Genomic DNA, 27,423 nt, shown 5'->3' with positions numbered 1-27,423 from the left:
AAGGTTGGTGAATTTACAGATCAGATGCATTTTAAGAACCTGGTTCTACAAAAAAGAAAAAGAAAAAAAGCCAGTTTAGCTCGCAGCTCAGTTAACCTGTTTATCATGTTTTGCTTGTTAGCCTGCAGGATGACAAAAAAAAGAACATTCTGCTTATTAGATAACTGTATTACCAATAAAATATCAGGCGAATGAACTTTACTTTATGTTAGAGGGATAATTGTACAAAACTCACTTTAGCCTTACTAACCTTTATACTATAAGCTATCCTGACGTGTTGCTGACAAGCAGCAGATCATCTCAAGCCACGGCTTCTTTCACATTCAGAGCATGAACTTCATTATTTTCAGTCATTATGTTGCTATTTTATCTGTGCATTTGGGGTCTTTTTTTCTAGCTTCAGCCTCTCTTTAGCTTCAGGCCATGGAATTAAGAGCAGTTCCATCTTTATTTCTTTGCTCCCTGATTATTGCAAGTTAAGTTATTAACTTGCAAGTTATTGCATGTCAAGGCTCTGAGTTGGTCAAGCAGCAGTCTGTCCATACTATGTTAACGTACATCTTTTCATGTACGTTAACATCTTTTTTACATTTAGTATGTCATTGATATTTAACCTTTTTTTAAATGAATATATGAAGCTCTATTGTCTGTGGAGGCTAAAGGACAGTTATTTTGCTAATTGCAGATAAAAAAAAATGCTGTCATGTTTGTTCTGCCTATTGATGACCAAATATGTATAACTTCTTGCTTTTACTTGAAAAGCTGAGATTCTTGTTGCACAGTCTGACCTTTATTAACTTTAAGGTGGTCAGTTCATGTCACTGCATCAAATTAACCTTTGGAGCAGCAGACAGGTTTTTTGTTTTTATTTTAAAAGAGTTTTTGTAAGTTTTAGAAGTGCCTCCAGATGTTTAACAGTAAACTTTGGAGATCTTTGTCAGCTCCTTTAGAATTGCATGCTGTCATTTTTTTTTCTATGATGGCCCCTTTCTACAATCTGACTTTCTGTAGATCAAAGGAGCTGAAAAACCTTTCTAAAGCTCTTTTCAACCTTTTCATTTTTATTGCATCCTCTAAGCAAATCTAAATCTGAATTTTGTTTTTACAGTATGATTTTCTGGCCAAGCAGTTTATCTTATTTCCACATCAACAATGCTCACAGTGGTGTTTTCTTTTAAATTTTAAACAATTTTGGGTGTGCTTTATTTACTTTTTTTATGTCTTGGGTTGAACTATGTGCAACTTAATAAAATCCAAACAACAAAGTCGAGGCTTTTACCAAAAATGTTATGTGGGTTTAAAATCAAAGGTTAAAGGTTTGCTGTGTTCTTAGTTTTGCCAAGGTTTTTAAAATAAAAAATTCTTGACATTTATTGTCATCTGTTGGTGTATTTTTTTCTTAATACAGCCTTACATTCTTTCCTTTTTTTTTTTCTTTTAGCGAGGGGTGCAGGGCCGTCGGGACTCTCTTCCATCTGTCAACTATGTGGTGCGACGGCGATTTTCTGGCACGGTGATGCTGCCTCCGCTGTCGAGGAGAGAATCCTGCCAAGACCACTCACTTGACAACCACCGGCCGTCTGCAGTTAACGGCCTTCCCTTGGACCGACTCGAACAACTGTACAAACGAGCTCTAGCCAGCCACGATGAGCACCGGTCAGTCACTCAGCCTCTTCCTCTTCTTGCTCCTGATTTGTCCTGGAAATTGTCTGTGGGTCAAATTTTCTTTTTTAAAACAGTCAAATCTTTTGCTCTTTTGACTCTTTACACAGTATTATAGAAAATCCAGCTTTTATTTTTGGTTCTTTTGATACCATTTATAAAGTGAAAAGTTATATTTCATTATGTTTAATTGTGTTTTCAGATGTTTTCTCTTAAGCTCAACCACTCTGTGCCATATAGGATTCATTTTCATGTGTTTGTGATGCATGATTTGGAATTTAGGTGTGTCGATTTGGACCATCTGCTTGATGGGTTCATTAGTTAAAACAAAATGAATCAAAAAGGTTCAGCCGTTACATGGATATTTGCTATTTAGCAGATATGGAGGCGCGTATCTGTAGAGGAACAGTAGGGAATCTTGATTGCTTTATTTAAACTAACTTCTGGGGTTACAATGGGAAGATTTTTGACACTATTCTTCCTCCAATATGGCTGCTGTGAGTACATTTGTCCCATTTTTTTGTCACTTATGGCTAGTTTTGTGGTCTGTTAAAATGAAGAAAAAATGTCAACTCAGTTCAGCAGAGACACGTTTACCAGGAAATTTGGTTCAGTCCCAGCGATAGCGGTGACGCCTCTGCCTCTGAGGTCAGCAGGTAGAATTCCCTCGGCTCATTACCGCCGCTTGTTGTGCCGCATTTGCTTTTTCAGGTTTCAGTGCAGGTGGACACGGATGAGACAGCAGGTTGTGTTTGAACGACTGATGCCCGCTGAATGACAGCGGGGCGACAAGTCGACTCGCACAGTTGGTTGTTGATGAAAGCTTGATACTTGCAACAACAGGAAAGAAAGGTGCTGCAGAAATGAGAGAGCCTTTTGACAGGTTTCTACCTCTGTCTAGACATAAAAGCTTCCTCCTTCCTCCATCTCCATGCTTCTACATTTAGAATTGCAGAAAAGTTAAAAGGGGTGAACCCTGCAGCACAAAAATGATCAGTACTTTAGACTTGAAAAAGTTTGCATTATACCCCTGAACATGGCAAACCAAAAGATTTGACAACGTCCACTTAAGTTGAAACATTCTGAGTCTTTCCTGTCATGCTAATGAAACTAGACTGCAACTGCGGCCAAACCTTTGTAAGATTGCTTTACATTTTTGTTATTGTATGGCTCAGTGTAGCCGCATTTGATATTTAACTGCGAGCACCCAAGCCATCAATATCTCATAATTTTCCAGAACATTTGTGCTTTATTCATTAATTATGGAATGCTATTCCTTCTTAAATTCTTAATGCTTCTTGTTAGCTTTAGTGTTTTTACTTCTCTTTGTTTTTTCACCAAAGCTAATTTACATTGTCCCTTTAGCATCTAGCACAGGTAATCTCTTTAATAAAGAAGAGCCTTTCAACATTGACATAAGGCAGACAAGATGGAACCACATCAGCTCCTTGTTCATCTCAGTTTCCTGCTGAGCTATAATTAAATTTTGTTTGCATAAATCTACAGTCACCACATGTTACACAATATCTAAGTATTTTTTGTAAATGATTTGACTTGTGCAACACCGTCTGTGTTTTGTAAATGCATTTTAAAGCTTTAACAGGGATATGTATGCCATGTGTGGTTCTTAAACATTAATCGCTGATTTTAAAACACAAGAATTGTCTCATGAAAATTCATTTGGCTGTGATGTGGGAAAAAGATTGTGACTCTGCCTTCTTCAGGAGGATGAAACCAGAGGATGGCTTGAAATACTTATGAGAATAGACATTGCTCTATAACATTGCTCTGTGGTAATGGGATCTTTTAGAACTGATGAAGCGCTGGTGTGCTTTTAGCTGCAGTTTACTGTCAGCACCTGAAAATGTGTAGACTGAGGACCCTTATTCCTCAGGACCGACTGCTTTCATTCAATTGTACCTCCTTGTTTTGGTCAAACATCTGACGTTGCCAGATAGTGCACAAATTCCCTGTGTGGTGAATGTTTGTTTTTTGCTTTACTTTTGTAATAATATGGCAAACTCATAATGAAAATGTCAGTTTTTAAGGAAATGTTAAAGTCAAAATATTCAGATGGATGCAGATCTTTTTTTTTACCTGGTACTGAACAGTGCAGGTGATTTTTTTTTTCCAGATTCCTTGTATTTCTTGCAAGAAAATCAAGTGCACATTAAATATGTGTACAAACAAATAAGTAAATAAGAGTTAATGGCAAATCTATTCGCATTTTAATTTCACAATGTTTGGCCAACTATTGTTTTTCCACCTCAAAATAATACAAATAGACACTATTACAACATTCTGCCACACTGTATGGTCACATGTCTTTGTAAAATTCAAAGTGTTTCTACACATTGGACTGAAATGATGGCTTGATTAATTTTATGTGTTGTCTGCTGGGATGGCACTTGGTCGTTTTTCCATTATATTAAAATAAATAAACCGTACCTCAAGTCAAATGATGTTTTCCAATATCGATTATAATCAATTTATTTCATTTTGAAAATATTTTATAGTAGTATATGATTAACAACTTGTCTTAGACAGATCGATCTAGTTGGGTTGTAGGAATATAAATAGATTAAAACATTAAACCAATTACTCCCTCAAACAAAAGATATTTTATTTTTAATCAAATAGTGTATGTGGAGTTTAAATAGAAAGTATTAGTAGTGCTTTAACAGAAATGTACACATGAATTGTTAGTTTGCGATAAGTGCAGAAAAGCCAATTCTGTGGAAGGATCTGGCGGGGAGTTTGACAGTTTGTACGGCGACAGGCAGAGAAACAGATGGAGGTGGCAGAAGGAAACTGGCGTGGGAAGGAGAGGGAGAGGTGTGGAAGGAGAGAAACGGCTGAGACGCAACGCAATAAAAGGGAAGATGAACTCACACCAAGATAAGCAGAGCATAGAGGAAACGCAGAGAGACAGCTGATACTGAGTGGTTTCAGCACTCCGGCTCGTGGACAGCAGCGCGCTTGTCACCTCGTGCGCGCGCCGCGCTCCGTGCTGTCAAGAGCGCACTTAGCCCGCCCGCTCCACAGACCGCCCGCGCGTCCGTGCGCTTCCCATCGCTTACCTTCAGCTGTTCTGTTCACAACTGCAAGACAACAAGCCCAGAGAACAGATTCGGTAAAAATGGAGTGCGCCACGCTGAGCAGAGAAGGAGCGGGGCTCGCCAAACCTCCCAAGCATCTGTGGCGCCAGCCCAGGACCCACATACGGATCAAACAACGCTTCAACTCGGACACCGAGCGATACCTGTGCCGGAACCGGACCCTGGAGAAGCTGCGACCCGGACTGAAGAAGCCGCGCATGTCCTGGCCCTCCTCTCTCAAACGGTAACTCCGATTCCCTCCTAAGTGCTTTTCTCCAAAAAGTGATACAATATAGAAAAGCCTCCAAAAATGACCTTAAAGTCAAATGATGTCAATAAAAGAGACATTCATTTCGTATTCCGTTTTGCGTAAAGTAAAGAAACTTTAATTTTTCATGTTTGAAGTGAAAAAAATCTAACAGTCCTTTCACCTTAAGCCTGATGCATCCGATATTCCCATCAAGTCCTCCCAGTTTGAATGACTCCATCGCAGCATCACTAATTATCTGAGTGTTAATTTCAAATTTACAAAATGCAGCAAAGCTTATAATCAAGCCGCTCCACACTGATTCAGAAAGGGCCACAGTGTTGTAATGCTGATTAACCTGAACAAAGTGCCAATAAAAATCTTCATTAACACCCTTTTTTATGGGATTTTTCCTCCCCAAGTTTGTTTTCCTGAGGAGAATAAGGCGATGACGCTTGAATTGAAAAAAAAAAAAAAAGAACTGTCAAAAAACTTGCAATAATAACTCAGGAAATACATTTTTTTTCTCATGCAGAAGTGTGAACTATAGATTTGTATCCTATAGTGGATTTTTCAGTGTCTTCATGTCACCGCTCACATTTTTAGCATTACCCCTATAGCCCGTATATTCTTCAGACTCTTGGCTTCTTTTTACCCTTGCATTTTTAGTGCATCTTAAATACGTTTTAACATGAATTTTAATTCAATTTCTGCTATTTTCCCCCTAAAAGTTTAATCTTAATCTGACACTAGGCTCCACATTTATGTGAAAAGAGCTTGTCCGCACAGGATTATTTATTGATGAACACGCACCCTGCCTCTTGTGTTGAAAAGCTATTGATTTCTAGTGACAACGTGTCGTGCTCCGATTCCTCAGTCAGTGCAACCCACTCTCCATGTAATTCTCAGTGGACCCAGACTGGAGCTGAGGAGAATTTGGCTGTAAATCGTGCCAAGTAACTTGTGGACGAATTGTTTATGATGTGTTTTTCTGTTGAATTTATGAACATTTGTATTTGTGAAATGTCTTTTGTGACGCCTTGTGGGTTTTATTTTTTCAGTGTAAATGAGTTATTACTAAATGTTTTATGGCATATAGAATAAAGGGTTCAAGTTCTTCTAGAGTTTCAAAAATAAAAATGAAACAATAAAACAGTGACTGAGTGGGTTTCAGAGGTAGTTGTCTAAATTTGTTGTTTAGCTTTTTTGTTCTGCTTCTTGCTCTGGAAGAGGTGATGGAGATTTGAGGGAGTTTGTCTTGCAGCAATTTTCTTTGTTAGACTTCTCATTCAAACTAATGAACTGACTGCTTTTTCCTGAATCCTCATCCACAGAGGCTGTCAGGGGAGAGGGGAATTGCTGGTTTTTAGCCTCTTCTTTTGAAGTATTGGGTTTCACAAATAAGTTGAGAGAAAATTCTTTCTTTTTAGCAAAGCAAAGTAAAGCAAATAGAAGAGAATTTAGTTTAAAAGAGATTTTTAAAGTCCCGCGCCATTCATCTTTTGACCTACTTTAAAAGCATTCTCAGTTGTATTGATCAAGCTGTTTTTAACCTAAATAAAAAAACGGTGTCATTTTCTAGACCATTGTTTGTGCTGAGCGGCAGTAATTCATTCGAACTTTGCCCCTGAGTTGTGGGCCGGACCGTTTGTGCGGACGGAGTAAGCTCCCCCTACTTCCCGCCATTCATCTGTTTACATGTTTCCCCTAGCTTACAACCCCTCACACCCCCAACCAACCTAGCATTACTGGTGCAACAAAAATGGTGAGTAATAGTGGAGCTATCCAGCCGTACAGTTTTGAGCCAGATGTCAGCTCAGACGAGGAAAATGAAGACCTAGATGAATAGCTGTCGCACTGGAATGGAGCGGAGCAGGTAGTTTGTGGCTTGCCGTTGTAGGTTATATGTCACAACTATGAGCTTGTTAAATGGCTTTTTATTTGTCTGTTTCTGATTCAAAACGATTTGAATAAAGAAATACTTAGAAATTCAATTTAAGGATTAATTTCTTTAAACATGTCTTCCATCATGAGAAAAATGCCTCATCAGAACTCATCAGAGTGGGTCTTTAGACTAAACATTCTTGTATTCCCATTTCCACATCTGGGATTTTCCATCTGCACATATGCGTCATTAATCTGGCTGCTTTTTCCCTGCAAGAATGAAATGACAAAGATTGTAGGATGTTTTATTAGGTTGGCCACGGGAGATCTGAACATGCATGAAAACCATCGTCAGTTCAGTGCTGCTCCCTTGATGCCACTTACTGTTAACAAGCAATGCGTCAGCTCACCTCAGAGCTTTTTGACATCCAAAGGGAAGTCATGTTTCTTTGTCATAGAAAAAAAACACTGAGATTCTAACAAAACACAACAAAGTAACACTTTTTTTAATGCTCAGTGATAACAAATCATGTGGCCTAGATCACATGACCAGTGAGCATCTTAAATATGCCAGCCCAAGGTTTTTTCCGCTTCTTGCCAATTGTTTTACCGTAGTGGCTTTTTAACTCATGCGGTATTACCTGACTCAATGATGTCTGTATTGATGGTGCCTGTGTCCTCTCAAAGGTTTTGGAAAGAATTTGATCTCAAAAAATTATTGATTTCCTCTTATCTACTGATAATATTTTGGTTTTAAAGCTCAACATGGAACACACATTTGAATTGTTGTGTTAAAAGAAATTGTTGATAAGCACAGACAAAATAATTCATCTGTACCGTACTTATTTCACAAAGTGAAATATCTTGGAAATATCATCAATGATCAACTTACAGATGATGATGATATCCACAGACAATGGTGTATTTTATATGCTCAGGCAAACATATTTGCACGCAGGTTTTATCCATGTTCTGACAATCTCAAAATTCTCCTATTTCAAACTTACTGCACACTATTGTATACTGCCCACTTGTGGACCAACTACAGGGCATCTTGAATGTGGAAGCTAAAGGTTCCCCATAATGATGCCCTAAAGATTTTATTAAAACAGCCACAGTGGTGCAACGCAAGTAGTTTGTTTGTTGGTGCAAGAGTTAATACTCTCCAAGCCTTGTTGAGACAAGTTATCTATGGTTTTATTTATCATCTTGGCGCTTCTAATAACAAAATAATTTGAAGACTCACCAAAGTAAGGTACAGCACTTTTAGATATTAGTCCCCTATTTGGGGGTTCTGGTATGGTCTCCTTTTTAAGCTTTTATGTTTTTTTAGTCAGCAATAGTTTTAGTCTTTTTTTAAGTTTAGGGTACTTGGTAATTTATGTCACTGTTTTTATACTTGTACTATCATGAATGCTTTTATTTTTATTCTTAATTCTTTTGTGTTTATTGTGGCAAATGGACCTTGAGTCTGTAATAATAAACTTCTTTTTATGAGGATGGTATGTATATAGAAAGATTTATTACCGGTAAATACATGTCCATTTTAATGGAATGGCCTAGACTTGGGCATGCATTTTTACTCCCAATATTGACTTTTTGCAAATTGATTGGAATTGATTGAAAACTTAACTGTCTTTACGTTAAAGTGACATCCTCTGTATCATTTCAGTTCACAGTAAAAACGTCATTTGGTTTGTTGTAGGACATTCGGGATGATTTGTTAGATTTCCTCCTCTGACATACAAATGAGGAGCTGTTTCCACATCTGTTTTATTCATTAGATCTCCAATGGAAATAATGTTTGTTTACATGATTCATGCAGATCGCCCAGTGGAGCCGCAGACCACGGTAACATCTGCGCCTTTGCCCTTTTTGGTCACCTCTCTGCTTCAACACCTGAACATTTGTCTTCAACTCCACGACGCAAAATGACAATTAATAAATGCTCTTCCGCTTAGCCAATTTGCTTACCTGACTGCGTTCCAGCTGGATTATTTTTTTTTTTTGGCCATAGCTCATCATGTGTGAACAAAGGTCATACTCAAAGTGTAAGAGTCAAGTCCCTTCAGGGCTGACATATCATTTCAGTGTTGCATGTCTAACTTCCAAGAATTAACATAAACTGACAACAAATCAGATGTAACTGATGCTGAAGTAGTTTTAAAACAGTTTATTAAACCATGGAACACATAGCTTTACCCACTGAAGACCATTCCTTCTAGTCTGACTAGCCAACCAGAATTTTTCAAATCTTTTTCAATGCAGTCACATTTTCTGCATGTGTGATAGTCCACAAATACACGTTAAAATGAGGCATGTATCTGATGGGTAAATGGATTGTTTACTGTAAAAACTTCAGCTCAGCTGCCCACTTCAGGTTGTCCCTCTCAGTCTCCATGCTGCTTTGATGATGCGATATCAGTACTTTTGCTCTGTTTGGAGCTCTGCCTCCATGAAGGCCGTCTGTGCCAGCCGCTGCGTCTGAATGATGACTGTGAGCATGTGAACAGGCCGAGCTGTGCTGTAGGTAGGAGTAAGAGCAGTGAGTCAGACCGCTTTATCGCCACCAACGACAACACCACTGGCATTGCTTTTGTGCTTCACTAAATGCGTATTTCCTTTTTTTCTTCCTCAGAATGTCTGTGATTATGTATTATTCCAGATGACTCAGATCGCTTTCTAAAATAAGTCATCTGCGACACAGGTGGGTTGAAGATTTATGTAAACATTTATAGGTGATTTTTAGCTGATTCTCTTCTTCAGCATTTTGTCTCACAGGTAAATTTTTCATTTTGAAAGTTTAAAAACAAAGATTTACGATTACCCATGATGGGTCTTTAATTTTAGAATTTCTGAGATGGTTGTTGTTGACAAAGTTACATTTAGCATCAAAGTGGATAAATTAAACAATTATTATGTTACCAAGCTATGCAAAAAGAGGCCCTTTGATTTTGTTGAAAAAAATAATAAAAGAACCCTTAAAGTCCCACTTAAGGCATCTATTAATCAATTTTTAAAGCATTCACCGTGGTCTTATAATTATGACGCCATTTTCAGAAAAAAATCGAAAAACCTGTTGTTTTCTAGAACGTTTTGTGAAATCCCTGTTGTAATTTGTATATACTGACTAAAAGGCATTTTTTTAATCTGCTTCTGATTCACCACAAATTGCATAGAGAAATACTTAGAAATGCAGTTTTAATTTGAAATTTCTTTATAAATGTCCTCCATAATGAGAAGAATGCCACAAGAATATGTTAAAAACACTAAAAAAACAATTTTATTGGAGTGGGTCTTTAAAACCTCTGCATCTTCGATAGTGTCCTGTGAATCAACCTTTATTTTGCGTTAAAATGTTAATTTATCTACTTTCAAAGAACTAAAACACCAGTCTCTCATATAAACAAGACATCCAGTATTGGTGAGATGAGGGAGTATTGTTATCTGTTACCAAACATTTCAACTGTCTTCAGATTAAAGCATTGACACAGCAAAAAACTGTCATAAATCTTATGTTTAATGTCTGTACCTCTAGAGGTACTTTTACTTTTCTTTTAAAAGTTGCAAATTGAAAGTAAAGCTCCGGTGTCGTGTGTCAGTGTATAACAGTAGCTTTGTGTTTCACTGGTGTGTTTCTGCTAAAGAGCATCTCATTCATACATAAACACATCCTCCTAAAGGATTCACATTGAAGTTCTATTTTAGAAGCATTTGTTGTTATTATTTCTGTTATACACATCATGCTTTTCTTGTTTTCCTGCACAGCATATGACAGGTTAGCAAACATTGTGCTTGATACACAAATGGCCAGCATCACATTTGTTTGCAACCGACGTTTTGGCAGTGTTTGTTGCTGAATGCAACCACAAACATGGCGCCAACCCCTTACTCTTGGACTTGCCTCTTTCTAAAAAAATCCACAGCAAACTTAACAACGACATTGAATTATTAATTTTCAATAAAGACTATTTATGGGCAAGCCTTAACCGACAGGAAAAGATTAAAAAAAACTCAGTCGACTGAAAAAATAGAGCTAATGTCAACTCAACAGTAAACAACTATCAATGTATCTTGATGATTTGAAATTTAAGGGAGTGTCGGATAATATTTGAAATAATCTCAGGAAAAGGAAATGAAATTGTCTCAATGAAGATGGAAATGATGCTGGTTGCTCGGCAACAGTGGAAGGATGTACCAATAATGCACAAACAGCTTTGTATAATGAGAAATCACTCAAAGTTCATAATTTCTCTCCATGTAAGGAAAGTTGAAAAGGTTGTCTACATGAAGGCTCACAGGCACGTCAGGAATGACTGAGATCGCTTCACAACTTTAAATTAAGAGACTATTTTTATTCGTTGTCCAAATTTATTAACATCTCCCATAACCTATTTGGTCTTTTAAGAGGTAATAGTTGGTGTAAATCACATGTACATAAACACGAGTAGAGAAATGGCTCATGGAGAAGCATCAGTGACCTGAGTCTCATTGATATGCTAACCACCTCCTCCTGCTCTGCTTCTTTCTTACAGAGGCTTTTATTTAGTCTTAATTCCTGGGATGTTTATGCTTATAGGCTGATAAAATGTTAAAACTGTTGACTAACCCTGCCATTTCCTTTTATCTACTAATTAGTTTCACATTCTGCATATTGGTAACAAATGCCTTTAATTTAGTGTGCACTATCCCTATTTGGCTTTAGATTTCTGATTGTGCAATTTGCTCCCACAGGAGAAACTAAAAGGTTATTAATGTAATAAAATAAAAAGCAATGACAAAGCCTTAAATCGGGATCAAGTTTGTGGCGTGATGAGAATTAAACTTAATTTTTATATGATTTTTTTTAAATGAAAAGGAGTTGTGCTTCTTAAAACTGTTGTTAAAGTTTAAAAATGAACTTTTCTGTAAACAAAACCTCATAGTAGTACTGATGATGCTACACAACCACCTTTCAACCAAGCTGATGCTTGTAGTCTCTGTCAGAGGAAAACAAATCAACCCATTGGCTTTACAATGGAAAAAGGCAGCTGAAAACCACTTTGCTATTACATTCAACCCTCTCAGAACAATAGAAGAGCCTACAAACTGTCCGGCATGTGAATCACTCGCATTGGATTTAATGCTAAGGTGTATTTATTTATGTACCGGTAATCAAAAGCAAAGTGGTGAAAAGGGACTATGTATGTTATTAACCTTCCAGGCTTAAACTTTTATCCCAAACAACAGATTTTCCGATGAGATAGTGTAATTTTCTCTTTAAAGTTGTGTGCCCTCTGATATGCAAAATGCAAAGCTCTTTTCATTTTTTGAAACACTACTGCAATACTTTGGGGGTTACAAATCTATAACAGCAGTAACTTTAGGACAGAAACACCGTAGTTCTCTTTTCAAATTAACGTTACATTAAGTTCAAATTCAATATGCAATTCAGACTTGCAATCTGAACATGTATTTTGAAAGTTACAATTTAATATAAAAAAATCCAATGAAGACTTAATTTTTTAAAGTATTAAAAATGAATAAATGAAGTTAAAACAAACAGACATGAATTATCAATTGCAAAAGGCATTTTCATTTAAATTATATTACAATTGTATTACAAAAAGGCATGGCAATTTAAAATGTAATTGATTTTTGCTTATATTTGAAACTTTAATTAAAAAAACATAAAATTATTGTTTTGTGCTATTATTGTTTTTACATATTGAATTATACATTCAAAAATTCTTGTTTAGAACTGCAAGCCTGGATCCCATGTTGAATTGTAAAGTGTAAATTTTCAAACTGCAACTTAAATTGTCAATTGAAAATTGAAGAATAGTTTAAATTGTGGGTGAAAAAATCTTCTTTAATTTTAGGCATAATCAACTTTTTGAGCTTTTAAGTTTATTATAATGTTCATTCTTCATTAAAAGAAACCCCAAAGCGGTATTTTGACACACAATAGAGTATTTTGCTAAAAACCTGCTCTCTGAGCACCAGCCCCTCCCATTCCACGAAAGCAAGCGGGTTCTCAGTAGCTGACGTATATAAGTGAGAACAGGCCCTTCCAGGAAGAGTCTGCGCTGCCAGCACCGCCCCCCCGGGCTAACACTCACACCCACTTTATCTGCGGATCGTCAAAACTTTTTCCTTTTATATACAAAATATGCACATCCATCTTTGCAAAACTTTAGATGTTGTTTGTTTTCGAGACGCAGACACGCTACCAAGGTTGGCTCTAGGTCGACCTCATGAAATGGGCGGTACCCACAAAGAGCGAAGAGGCGGTGCCTCAGAGGTCGAGTCGTAGAAAATTAACTTGCGAAGAAAAATCATATTTAATTAAAAAAATGTGTTCATTTCTATCTAAAAGTAATATATTATAATATATATGGACATGGTTTACAAAAAACGTCTTAAAATTAGCATGGTATAGGCCCTTTAAAATTTTTAGTGTAATCGAATATGTGTCTGAGAGTAACTTATTGAAGAAGCACCTGGATAAGATCAAGAATGGAGTAAAATAGCTTTAACTTCTGCTCTTTTTCATTTTAAATTTTTCATTTTTTATGATTTGTGAAGGCTTCATTTGCTCTTTAGAAAGATTTTACCTATTTTTGTATTAGAAAAAAAATACAATAAAGCAAGTTGAGTTGCACCAGTGCTGGCAGGGCCTCATACATTACAGAGGAAATAGTTGATAATGTGGTTTAAATCTCCCCTTGATGTTAAATTATATCCGAATTGACAAAAAAAAGCTTCAACGCCTTCCATGAGGGCGCTTCAGCTTCACATTAGAGTTGATGAAGGCGTGTTGGCTCTCAGGGACAATAAAAAATGTGGTTGTGACTAAAGAGGGAATAAGTAGTCAAATAAAAAACAAAATGTACAGTGAACTGGACCCACAAATTCTCAAATAGAAAAAGAAATAGGTGCTTTTTGAAAGCACTTGTTGTGGCGTGATAATGAAATTGATAATGAAATATTACACCGGTTGCCATGGAGCTGGGGTTTTCAGGGAAAAAGGCTTAAAGGTTTCCCCACCAGGTTATCAGAGTGGGGCAGGTTTCTACACAGAAGAAATGAATGTTATCTAACCAGATACATGTTAACAAAAGACACAGAGCAGAGTGATTGTGTCATGGAGGGAGGATTGGTGACATGGAGCTGTGCTCAAAACCAGCTGGGAAAACTCACCTGTATGTGGTGATATTGATTTAAGCAGGTTAAATTATTTAATCAGCTCCATCTAATGGCATTGGTTAAATGATCCAAATCCCTCCCTGCAGGGAAAATGCGTTTCCACTTAAATTAAGAGCTGCTGAGTTATACTTTTACTACATATTACACCCAGTAGGTTATGTTTCATTTTCCTGGTGTTTTTAAATGATGGGCAGTTGTGGTCATGTGAAAAGCAACACTGAATTGGCTAAATAAAACTGTGATCCTGTAATTTTTCACCATTAAACTTGAGTCACGACTCAAGTTCTTCTTTGGCAGACCATTAAAAAGCTAATAATTGCATTTCTCGTGGACCAAGACTTGATTTTATTATTCTCTTCAATGCTGCGCTTTCAGAAACTTTCAACCTCACTATTAACTTTAGATTTTTTTTAGCAGGATTGTGATTATGAAAAAAGAAAAAAATCTTGTTGAGCAACCAGTGGCTAGGATATTGATTCATTATTTTTGCAGTTTATTGGAAAGACGGCTTCTCTCCTCCATACTGCCAGCTCAAGACAATCAAATGTCCAGGGAGACACCGCTCTGTCGCTGAGTTTGTTTTGTCGAGGCTGCAAGCCAGTAACAATTAGTCAGGACTCTGGAGACTGTTGAGACAAATAATAAGCTGTTGAGCAGCTAGAATTTCTCCAAACACCATTTGGCTTGGGCTGCCAGTCCAATGCGGAGGGGATTTTTCTTATTAAACTGCACTCTAAAAAAAGTTTAAAACAACCTTTTTAAATGTTGTCTGTTTTGTCGCACACACACAGGACATGTGGTCCAGGAAAACCTTTTCCAGAGTTGTCTCATCAGTCATTAGGAGAAGAACATTGCAGATAGAAATGACCTGCAGGACCCTGTCAAATTAAATAAATTAGAACACCACAAACTGGTCTTTGAGGTAATTTAAGTGTGGCTGACCCCAAGAGGTTTTTCTGGGAGTTGGGTCAGCGCTTCTGGAATGTACCAAAATAACTCTTCAGTATTTTTATTTTCTTACACTGGATAAAATTGCTATTACAGCACAACTGGGACAGATAGACATTTTAGCTGGAACCTCTGGGGGTACACTAATAGATGAGTCACTCCAACAGAGTATTATTGAGCGATCACGAAGATGCCGAATCATGCAGCTGCAGATTGCCTAATTCCTCCCATGTTTTAAATTCATTGAACAGTTAACTGTCCGTGCAGACCTGATCCTTTACCTTGTGTTTACATTATTACAGTTATGTGAACACAGATTTTTAGGAGCAAAATGGGACTAAAGGAATTTCTACCATGGTCTGGGTGAATACTCATTCTGATTGGCTGCTGGATGTGGGTTAAAAGGTGATAATGCACAGTGATAATGCATAAATGTTCTTCTTTAAAACAAACTTTAGCTTCATTATCTGGACAAAATCAAACGGTAAGAGGTGAACTTTCTCTCTTAACCTATGCTTTATTTAACCTATCGTGACGATAAGCATAGATATCGCTTTCCTTTGCTGCAGCAGTCGAGTTCGGTGCCGGCTCAGTGCGTTGTTATGTTACCGTGACAACACGGCACTCCGCAGAAGCAGCCGTCCTCTGCTTCGTGATAATGCTTCGTCTGCCATTATCCCTTACATAAACAACACGGTTTAGCTTTAAAATGTTTTTAATTGCATTAGATGCTTCATTTAAAGCTGTTTGTTATAAAGACAAAATTGGCTCTGGATATAAAAACATAAGTGGATGGACATGGTCAGCAACAATACTCAGGTAGGCTGTGGTGTTGTAACGATGCTCAGTAGGTACTAAGAGACCAAAAGTGAGTCAAGAAAACTTCCCCCACACCATTACGCCACCACCACCAGCCTGAACCACTGATAAAAGGCAGGATGGATGATGCTTTCATGTTGTTGCGAAATTCTGACCGGACCATCTGAATGTCACAGCAGAAATGGAGACTCATTAGACCAGACAATGTTTTTCTAATCTTCTATTGTCCAGTTTTGGTGATTCTTTGTGAATTGTAGCCTCAGTTTCCTGCTCTTAGTTGACAGGAGTGACACCTGGTGTGGTCTTCTGCTGCTGAATCCCATCTGCCTCAAGGCTAGACGTGCTCTGCGTTCGGAGATGCTCTTCTGCAGACCTCAGTTGTAACCAGTAGTTTTTTGAGTTACTGTTGTCTTTCTATCAGCTGGGACCAGTCTGGTCATTCTCCTCTGACCTCTGGCATCAACAAAGCATTTCCGCCCACAGAACTGCCCCTCACTGGATATTTTCTCCTTTTCAGACCATTCTCTGTAAACTCTAGAGATGGTTGTGCGTGAAAATCCTAGAAGATCAGCAGTTTCTGAAGTACTTAGACCAGCCCTTCTGGCACTGACAACCATAAAAACATGCCACTTTCAAAGTCACTTAGATCCCCTTTTTTCCCGTTCTGATGCTCAGTTTGAACTCCAGCAGATCGTTTTTAACCATGTCTACATGCCTAAATGTTGCTGAGTTGCTGCCGTGTGATTAGAAACTTGCACAAAAGAGCAGGTGGACATGTTTACCGTATGAAGTAGCCAGTGAGTATAATACGCTAAGTACTGATGAAACTCGGAGACAGCCATGGTGGAGGTTTATTCTTTCCTTGCAACGTCACTGATTAGCTATCTTTATTTTTAAAGTAAAGATTAATGGTTCGGTATTTCCAAATTTCTGACCAGTTAAAGCAAGACTGTTTAAAAGAGCAACTGTTTATTATAATAAAGAAAATCAAAAAAGTTTATGATTAATGCATGCTTTAGATTCAGTCTAGTTCTTCAAACTATGGAGTTTCCTTTGAAAACTCAAAATTGGTTCACTAACGTCAGTAGAGATTGTTTCTCCCCTTCTTTGCTTCTTCCTGCAGTGGTGACGGAGCAACTGAATAAAAATTCAAATTAGATTAATACTTTATTTTATGGAGAAAAACTACAAACTAAAACCTTTGGTTGCTAGCATCTAAAAAAAGATTAATACAGTGGGGAAAAGGAAATTCTTTATGACACACTGGGGGTTCATTCTGACATTTGGTATGACGGTCATTTTCTTTAGTGTTATTGTTGCTGATACACTGAGCAGAAATTCTATTTCCACATGATAAGAAATAACATTATTGCATCATAATCAGATTTTGCTCAGATGAGCATTTCTAGCCAAGCTATTATCCAGGCTTTAAACTGAAAATTGTCTTCAATAAGAAAGATTATTATGCTTTTAGCATAAACACTGCAAAAGACAATTTTCATTTATTCTTCAAATATTTTGTTCTATTTTATTGGTTTTGTTAAATTATCATAATAATCCCAGACACACATTTAGGAATGTTCCCTTTATTTTCCGCAGAAGATTATCATATTTTTATTTCATGTCTGTGTAAGCAAAGAGCTGAAGTGTTGCATTTTGAAACGGTGGAGGAGCATCCTAATTTGAAAGGACAAAAAATTCTTAATTTACAAAATAAACAAAGGTAGTATGTAGGCAGTAAATCCAGTGGTACGAATAGAAAAAACTGGCAGGAAATGAGGCAGAATCTGGACAAAAAAACACACAGAGACTTCGGTTACATTTAATTGTGTTTATTTAGAAAGTGTTAATTCTCAATTGAAGTGTCTCTAGGTACACACAAAAAACATCAGACAAAAAAAAAAGGATAATAATACATTTCAGTCAGATGAGGCCAAATTTTCTAAACTGTATTTAAAAAATAATCATTTTTGATTTAATCCTCCTGTTGTGAGCAAAAAGAAGAAGCCTCCAGCAGAACTGGGCTCTGTAAGGGCGACCATCTGCCGTGACTGGTCATGTGATGAGATGATATGGTAGTATTCACTCCTTGAGTTTGTGATAGCTTTTCCTTTTCCCCAAAAATAATCCCAAGCACACACGATTGTTTGTGGATCCTCATCAATGTGAAGACAAGACACACGACATACAAGCTCCACTGTGACAGCTTATCGTGCCACTTTATGCAGTCTCCACAATCCTGAAGAGTTTTCCATCACACAAGATGTCTGCCTGTCTGGCAGTAGTGATGGCTATCTCGTTATGGTACTTCTTTCTTGATATACAGTGAAAGTTTCTGTTTTGAGACACCAGAAAAAAAACTCTATTTTTTCATTTATGCCCGGGCATCTAGTCCGGCTGCCTCCCTGGGGAAGGCATCCGAAGACCCAGGACAAGCTCAGGGTCTCAGGGTCCCCCCAGAGGAGCTGGAAGAAGTTTGGGCATCTTTGGTTAGACTGCTGCCCCCGCGACCCGGTCCCAGATGAGCAGAAGATAGATGGATGGATATTCTTCATTTTGAACCCTGTTAACTTTTTTTCAAAGCTTCCATGAAGTCCAGTTGGGTTTGATCAAAAGCTGACTTCCTAAACCTGTGATAATGTCCATTATGATTGATAGCAGTCCATTAAGATGTGTTTGCATTTCAGTAAAAAGCAGCATGTATGTGCACAGAGGGTAAAGGTTGTTACTATTACTTATCGGCATTTCATTTAATAAATACAAAATTAGAAAATCTAGACCACCCAATCTACACAACAATCCTTCAAAACGCATGGTAATGTCCGACGAGGTCTGCATTATCAGTGAAGCGGAGGACACTTGCTTCAAAGAAGTGCGTTCTTTTCTGATACTACACACCTCGGAGCCCTTTATCCCGCTTATACCATGTGTCTTAAATCAATTTTTAGTACCTTAATATCATAAATTTTTAGGTTTTTATCGCTTTTTCCCAAAAAGTTGACTACTTGATACGTGGTCTGACACTTTGTCATGGTACTGCAGCGGCAAAGGAGAACGATATGCTGATCATCGTGATAGGTTACAAAAAGCATCAGAGAAAAGTTCACCTCTTAACACTTTTCGTTGTCCAGATGATGAAGCAAAAGTTTATTTCAAAGAAACAAAGTCTGAAGTCTGAATAGTTCAATTCCTTATCATGTCTTAACTCCTCGTGGATTATATTTTCGATTACTGTTCTGCTGCATTGCAGTCTTCAAAATGATCAAATTAACCAAACAGGTAGAAGGAAACTAAAAAACCATGTTTTTGTTTTAAAACGCTAATTGGACTAGTTACTAGCATTTAGTCTAGTGAAGTTATATAGAACAGTTGGGCTATGTGACTGGAACTTCCTTCTTATGTGTGAAATGTCACTTTTTAGTACACACCCAGCAGCCAATCAGAATTAAATATTCACCTGGACCACGGTATAAAAAACGTTTAAACCACACAGCTTTAAAAAGTATTTCTTTTCCAAGTTAAAAATGGTGCATGATAATGCTTCTGGCACCTAGGCTAAACATTCAATGGACAGTGTTACTGTATGTAACTGTTTTCACATTCTCTATTTCCTTTTTTTGAGACCTTTGCTTCTCCAACTGTTTCCTGGCAGGAGCATCTAAATAATGAAACACTGACCATGAATTGCAAAAAAAGGAAGTTTCAAAAAAAAAAAAAAATGATGTAAAGTCAAGACACATCTGAAAATAAAAAAACGCAATTTCAAACGGAGACGTCCAAACAGATGCGGTCAGAAACGCAGGCTGACAGATCAAACATTTTCTTGTGGACTCAGACTCTCCAACTGTGACTTCAAAGCAGATCTGATGCAGCAAATGATAAATGTGTAGCTTTCTGAAATTGATTACAACCACTGCGTGCATCTTGCCTCCAGGCTGTTCCTATGTTATTTTATGTAGATGACCTTTTCAGGCTGACACATAATGAAACTGCTTGTTTGAAACCAGCCATACTTGAGAAATCTTTGTTGTTTTCTTGTTCCTTCACTTTTCGCCTATGGCTGGTGATAGACCTCACACTTCTGCTTTCTCATTTTTCTGGATGGGAAGTCTTGGAAGATATAGAGTCAAATGTTTCTTGTGTTGGTGCTGGATTTAATACATTCAAAGTTGAACTTAGTCGGGATGAAATAAAATAATTTACGATTAACAGAGGAAGGCATCTGTTGGCACGCCGTGTCTGAGCTGTTATTATTTATTAGAAATGTTGTTTTGTGTTCTGCTTGCTACCAGTTGGTGCTGACAGCATGCTTTCCACAGCTCAATAACTGCTGCCTATTTGAAACAAACTATGTGCAAAATTACACGGCTCAATGTGAAGTTTCTCTGGTTGCTATGTTTGTCAGCCAGCCATCTTAACTGTCGCCTCTGAGGTTGGTTAAAAAAAAAAGTCTAATAAAAGATTATTTAACCTGCATACATCAGTTCTGGTTCTATTGACTGAATCCGGTGTTCTCACTATCAGCTCTCTGTTCCCTGGTTGGATCTTCATATCTGTCCTCTGTTTGATCTATGCCTTGGTCACATGGACCTGTACAGGGGTTGACCCTTCCGGTTGCTGCATGTTTTTGGGTTGACCGGGCCTGTAGAGGGTCGTAGAGAGATGGGGCTGCATCTTAAGGGTGTGTCTTACAGTTCCTGTGAGGCTCGTGTGGCCATCTTAAGAGACGTCATGAAAATGGAATGTACCATTGTCGTGCGTGTGGTAAGAGTATCATAAAGTATTTGTAAGGATAATGTAAGATACACACTCATAAGACTTACGAGTGATGGTGTTGTACAGTGCCCTTACACCGTACTCTAGCCACTAGTGAGGTGGCTCCTCAATGACCAAAAAGCTGCCCGCACAGGTTGGGGAGATGATACGTAAGGGGCTGTAGGACACAAACTGTGCTCGGACTGTCTAATTCATAACTTCTAACAGTCAGGCTGCACGAATGGGTCTCGCAAGGAGCATGCACTTATCACATGAATAGCACCAGCAGGCCCCTTGTACAGTATGCAAGATTGGGGGGCTTACCTAATTCACTCTTACCCTGAATGAATGTCCACTACAACCTGTTGCCCACAGCGTGCCCGTAGAAAATATGTGCATGAACATTTTAGCCCAACCCCATCTGTACAGGTTTGCATTTATTATTTTCATTAATTTTCAGCCCGTATCCACCCTTAAGGGCAGTTGTGACTAAGGCTTAAGTAAGGACATCTTTTAGTAAAATCACCAACTTTGTGAAGAAGCATATTTTATTGACTCAAAGAGAGATCCTAAAAAAGATGAGATGTCTTGATTTTTGCTAAAGGTCACGGATGTCAAGCAAGGTATCCACTATCATTACACTGTTCTATCTTCTTCTTCATTTTACACTGTAATGGTAAAAAGCTTACAGTCATCCTAAACATCTACTAAATACAACATGTGCATTGCAGACAATGATAGCTGAATCAGAAGGTCAAGCTTCACAAGTTCACCTGCTCATGGACATCCAGGTATTAATCAATGAATCAATTGACTTTTTAATACATATTACCCGTCGTGTAAACATTTACAACACAAAGTGCTTTACAAGCACAACAAAATAAGTAGAAGTACATCCCAAAGGCATTTCAAACGACAGAGGAACAGTAGGAATCAAATGTTATTATATATTTTTTCATTAAAATCATCTCAGAATGGGGTAGCACTGCAGATAATGTTTTTAAATTATGAAAATAAAATAGCATAAAAAACTTCACAGGTATGTCAGACCAGGAGGAGGCCCTGTGGAAAGATGTTATCTCTGAGCTGGCCTAGAAAAACCTCCTGTACTTTTGGAAATGCTGGGAGAGGTTGTCGGAGGTATAGTGTCCCTGCCACTGCCCTTTTGAGCTACACCCAGATCCGTGTAAATAATGGACAAACTAGGTTGTATTTATTGCCGTTGTAAAAAAAAAAAAAAAAAAGGAAATTAATTAAAAAGCTCCTTGAGCATATAAATGACAAAGTAATTTCTGCCAAATGACTGCAGCACTGAGAAAACCAGATAACATTTATTAAAATGGCAATAAATAGGCAAACCAAAATTAGCATATCGCCACACTTCCTTAGTGAAGGGAATTTCGGCCCTTAATTGTTGCTTATCAGATATACAGAAAATGCAAAGTTTGAAAAAACAAACTGTGGCTGACTGTTAGGTGAAGAAAATCTTCTATAAGGACTGAAAGTTCAGCCCAAAAGAGACAATCAGGGGCTTAAAGATACTCAAAACATTTATGCTTTTAAATCCAAAGATTACAAGGATTTGGAGACTTAATTGGAATATTTCGACTTCGTCCTACCAGCTGAATTCAGGGAGTAAGTGCTTGATCTCATTTAAGCTTTTTTTTATTATTTAAAAAACCCCTGAGGCCAGTTTTCGGTGAATCGTGAGTGCGCCCTGCATTTGTGAGTAGCTTGCAATCAAGTAAAAAATAGTTTCTGATCCACCTGGTAACAACGGCATATTAACTCAGGGGTTGAGCGCTTGAGCAGATGAGGATAGCTCTTGATGCCAGTATGAATGTTGTGCTCACTGATTTGGTCATGCTAGCACAGGTCAGATAAATGAGTGTGGTAGATCTTCATATGCTTAGATGAATTACCCCCCAAAAATTCCCTGTTAATAAAAAACAAGCCTTTTGGAGTTGCCCTTCCTCTGACCTCACTCATGTTAGAGGCTCAAGCTTGAGTTCTATTTTATTTTCCTTTACTGCACTTGTAAGTGCTATAGAGATTTACACTACATTGTTGTCTGTCTTGGCATCTTATAGGACTGTCAGATGGTCCACATCTGTGCCAAGTGCTCCCAATGGCACTGTTACAACGTGACATAATTGGGCATTCTTTTACCGTGTTTATTTCATAGTTGGTTCTAAACTGAATACTTCTAAGAAAGAAAGTAATAAAATGTGACCAACAGTGCTTTAAAGTGACGAAATAAAAAAAAAAAAGTTTTTCTTGAGCACAAAATGTACAAGTTTGACAAAAACGGCTTGACATTTTTGAGCTTACATGCTTTTTGTCCTCCAAAATAATCACATCCCTGCATCTAACACTTCAAAATGTGAGTTTTTTTCTTCATTTTTAAAGCTGCTGTGTGTGGATTGTGACTTTTAGAAAGTGATGGTCAGGGTTATTATAAGGTATAAAAAACAAACAGGACAAATTTAAAGGATTTTCCATTAAACGTTAGAAAAACTGAGATACAATTGATTAAATTCCAATTTTTAAATGTAATTTTTGCACTTTACCCACTCCAATAAAATCATGTTTTTGGTGTTTTTAACGTGTTCTGGTGGCATTTTTCTCACAATGGTGGACATATATATAATAAAATGCAGACTAAAATAGCATTTTCGAGTATTTCTATATACAAATACAGGTCACAAGCTCCCCGCTCTTCTCCATTCTGATGCATCCACTTGCAAACAATTGGATCCATGTACTGTATGTCTTTGTTTCCTTCGTCTGAGCTGGCATCTGCATGGCTCAAAACTGTACGGCTGGATTGCTCCATTATTGGTTAATTAAAACCGGTGATGTTAAGGTGGGGTTGAGGGACTGTAAGCCAGTGGGAGAGTGTGTAAACAAAAGGATGATGGAAAATGGGGACGTGCTTACTCCATGCCACCAGTTCCGCCCACAACCCAGAGCCAAATTTCTGATGTACTCCTGCCGCTCTGCAGAAACTATGTCCTAAAAAATGACACAGGTTGATTGATTTTGGCTAACAAAGGAATAATTATAGTTTAAAAAAAAAAACACTTGAACATGTTTAAAATATATCAAAGGATGACTGGAGTGGGAAAATTCAGGTTTTCAACTTCAGCAAATTTATTTCAATAATTGTGTAGAAATGCTTCTGTTTATGCAGACTGGTAACAGTAGTAGATAACCCACCCCTTCCCCACCTCTCCCTTCTTGTTCCATTAAATTAAAGTGATGAATCTGCAATAACTGTAATGTTGTTAGTTTGACTGGTAACATAAGAAGCAATGACGACAAGTTCAGGCTCTGAGCAGAATGAGGCTGTAGGCATGATGACACTGATTCATTTCTTCATCATGTGTGTTGGGGTGTTGAGTCGAGAGGAATTACTGGGCCGATTAGTCAGACAGCGGCAGAATGGAATTGTTTTTTCTGTTTGCGCCAGAAAAGCATTTCTATTCAGCTTTGTGAGGAGTAGATTTACCGTCCTATAAAGAAACTTTGCTGTCTTTTAAAAATATCAGCCTTTGTTGCATAAATCAGTTTAATTTTATATCAGAATGTATTTGCACTGCATTTTAAGACATGGAAGCTGAATTTTAAAAGACGACTTGCCAAAGTTAGTTTTACAACTAAATAGTCCACTCATCTGTTTAGTCACACTCAGCAAAATGTGACCACAATATTGTTCAATTTTAGCTTTTAAACGGCAATCAAAGTGTTTGTTTGCACAATTTTGTTCACAGTTGTTCTTCATTTTCCATTGTTAAAGCAGATGAAAATTTTACACTCCTTATAGTAGCATGCACACATTTTTGTTTTTTGTCACTATTTAATTTACAGTAAAAAAAATAAAATAAAAAACAGTCAGTTTAAATTAAGTCTGAACTGGGAAATTGTCAAAATAATCTCCAAACAAACTGCTATTGTGTGTTTACTGCCTGTAAATCATGTGTTTATAGGTACCGGTAGACATTTTATAGCCTGCTCGAGGCCATAACATTTAACTTACAATAATCTCTTTCTCTCAATGTCATCTCAAATCATATCACATTTGTTTGCTGATTTTATCTTTTTTGCTGTTCTTGGAGACGGCTCAGGCGGGTGGGAAGAAGGAGGCCAGCAGATCTACCTGTGAACTGATCCAGATCAGCCTGGAGTTTTTTTAGTTGTACAGTACTCCATAAATGTTGGAATATAAATGTAATAAGTGAATAAGTGAAATTTGTTTCTGTAAAGTTTGTGTTGATATAATTGACGGTTGGGGCTAAAGTCCCACTCAAATCCTCTTTTGATCTATTTTAAATATTCCCAGTGGTCTTTTTTAAGTATGACTGTGCTGTTTTTAGGCAAAGCCAAAAAACCTATTGTTTTCTAGGACATAGTTTCTGCAGAACATCATTAGAAATTGAGTTGTAGGGGGGGCCATTGGCGGGGAGTGAGCCTGCCCCCACTTGCCATCATTCCTTTGTTTACACTTTATCCCACTGGCTTAAAGCCCCTCACAACTGCAAGCATTACTAGTGCAACCAAAATGGTGAGTGATTTTGGAGCTGTCCACTTTTGAGGCAGATGCCAGCTCAGACGAGGAAAATGAAAACTTTAATTGATCTATCTGTCTGCAAGTGGATGCATGGAAATGGAGCAGAGCAAGAAGCTTTTGGTTCACCAATTGGACTGCTTCTGATTCACAATGATTTGAATAAAGAAATACTCAGAAACACAACTTTAATTTAAGTTTTTTTAAACATGTCCTCCCTCCAGGAGTTTAAAAAAAAACATGTTAAAAACACAAAAACATGGGTGTTTAATTTAGTGTTACCAAAGCTTTTAGTCTCTCCATATAAGGATATTTAACAAGTTTAGTCATATTGATGAAAAAGAAAAATACTAGATTTTTGAGAAGCAGAATAGAATATTAAATAAATACTAAATTGATGTGTTTTTTTTTTTAACATTTCATGCTATTTAAGTTAGAAGGACTTTGGTCTGCCAATAGTCTCTTTTTTGCTATTGTTAACTTTTGTCTTTTTTTTACCGTAAAAAGTTCAAATTTATTATGATGCTAATAATTGAGTTTTATTCATTTCAGTCTGGTTAAATATATTTTGCTAAATCTAAGGGTGAATATAGCCAAAAGGCCACTGATTGCTGAAGGTTATAATCGACTTTACTGCAACCACAAATTGCAGAAATGCCCCTTACCTTATGGCTAATCACATGTGCATCCTCAAGACACTTCAAAGATTATTCCTAGACCCATGTTTAATTTTCCTAAATTCTACTGTAAAAGTTGCTCTTTGTGTGATTTCAAAAGAAAAGGTGATCTTCCTTTATGATGAGAAAGATGTCTGTGTCTGTAATGAGCTCAGTGTTAAAGGGCGGAGAATGAAAAAAAAAAGTGACTTTTATGCAAATTAACAAATCTAATAAATGCAAAGACATTTCCTTCAATGCAGCAGCTCTTAGCTGATGAAAAATCCCACATCTTGCCACCAAATGTGATAATTCTACACCAGGGATGTAAAAGATGGCTGAAGCCCCCTAATGTTCTGACCTTTTAAAGACAGTCAGCCTCTGAGTTTACCCAGGGTCTTCAACCCTAGGCAGAGAAAAAAAGACTGAGCTTATAGCTGAAGCACTATTGATAAACCGCCATGTTTAGTATAATTGATGGGTTTACTAGTCAATAGTTTCCTTTTCACTTTAGATTACTTCTAAAGGGTGTTCCGTGAATAAATGTGTACTTTTACTTCAGTTTCTGTAGATCATAATTCGGGTCTATAAAACATGATTATTTCATCAAAAAATAAATAAAAATCTTCTTATAATAAGAAAACATTTGGAGAAATAAGAGCAACATGAAAAAAAAATTGCGTCAAGAAAAATTTTTAGCTTTTATTTTGTTTTCTTTTTTGCGTGAATGATTTTTTTAAACTTTGAACTTTTTAATGTCGTGCAAAAATCTCTTGACCCTAAAGTAGCTGATCGATAACTGAAAAGCTTGGTTCCAGCCAAGCTTTCCTCTGTGCCGCAAAGAACCAAACATCTGACAAACTGCAGTAGATTGCACATGTGTAAATTAACGCTCCTCAGAACTTTCTGGAAAACCCTTTAACCATTGCAAAGGGTTTTCACTTTAATTCACAGTTTGGGGATTGAGCTTGCTTCTCTGTTAACACATTTTCAATGGAAGATCACAACTTTGGGCAAAAAAACAGTGTCACACTACAGCTAAGTGAATGAGGAATCACATTGACAGTTGCCTATTGATATTAACCTATGTAACTTATATTTAAGCAGACTAATCTATACTTTTCTTGTATTTAAAAATATGAATGTATAAAACGCACAAATGTTATCTAAAGCATAGCGGTGAACCGTGGTTATGGTTAAAGCCTACTACACTGAAGATTTGACAGAAAATAAAAAAAAATTAAAAGATTTTTCAAAAACCCTTTGATAATTTTTCATGGGATATAGATACTTTTGGGTGATTTGGTAAGCTTTTTCTCTTCATAATGTTAGTTTAAGATGTAAAAATATTGACATAAGTGTTTCGGAATAAAGCATTAAATTTGAAAAAAGATTTTAACACTGTGTAACTGTATTAGAATTAATTGACAACAAATTTTGTGTTATCTCATGCCCAAGTAGGCATTAAAAAAATGAATGATAATACATGAGTTACTTCACACAATAAAGTTGAAATAAATTAGCAAAACCTTTGCCGCCAAAAGATTTCTTTCATGAAAAGCCCTTCTACTGCCCCTAGTGGACTGCTGGTGAACTACA

The 27,423-nt window shown here is 37.2% G+C and overlaps 1 protein-coding gene across 4 annotated transcripts in view; it reads left to right on the top strand.

Annotated features, from left to right (window-relative positions):
* Positions 1-27,423, top strand: part of pde4c (phosphodiesterase 4C) — a 95,365-nt gene that overhangs the window by 17,833 nt on the left and 50,109 nt on the right. For 2 of the 4 annotated variants that reach the window (XM_023954245.1, XM_023954247.1), the window contains exon 3: positions 1,442-1,656. In XM_023954245.1, the coding sequence (XP_023810013.1) occupies positions 1,442-1,656 (215 nt within the window). Of the gene's footprint in view, positions 1-1,441; positions 5,005-27,423 lie in introns of those variants that run through there. The other 2 variants (XM_023954246.1, XM_023954248.1) reach the window with 2 other exon arrangements.

Source organism: Oryzias latipes, chromosome 4 (assembly GCF_002234675.1).
Source record: "Oryzias latipes chromosome 4, ASM223467v1".
Classification (NCBI taxonomy): Eukaryota; Metazoa; Chordata; class Actinopteri; order Beloniformes; family Adrianichthyidae; genus Oryzias; species Oryzias latipes.
This window is presented reverse-complemented; position numbering and strand designations above follow the sequence as displayed.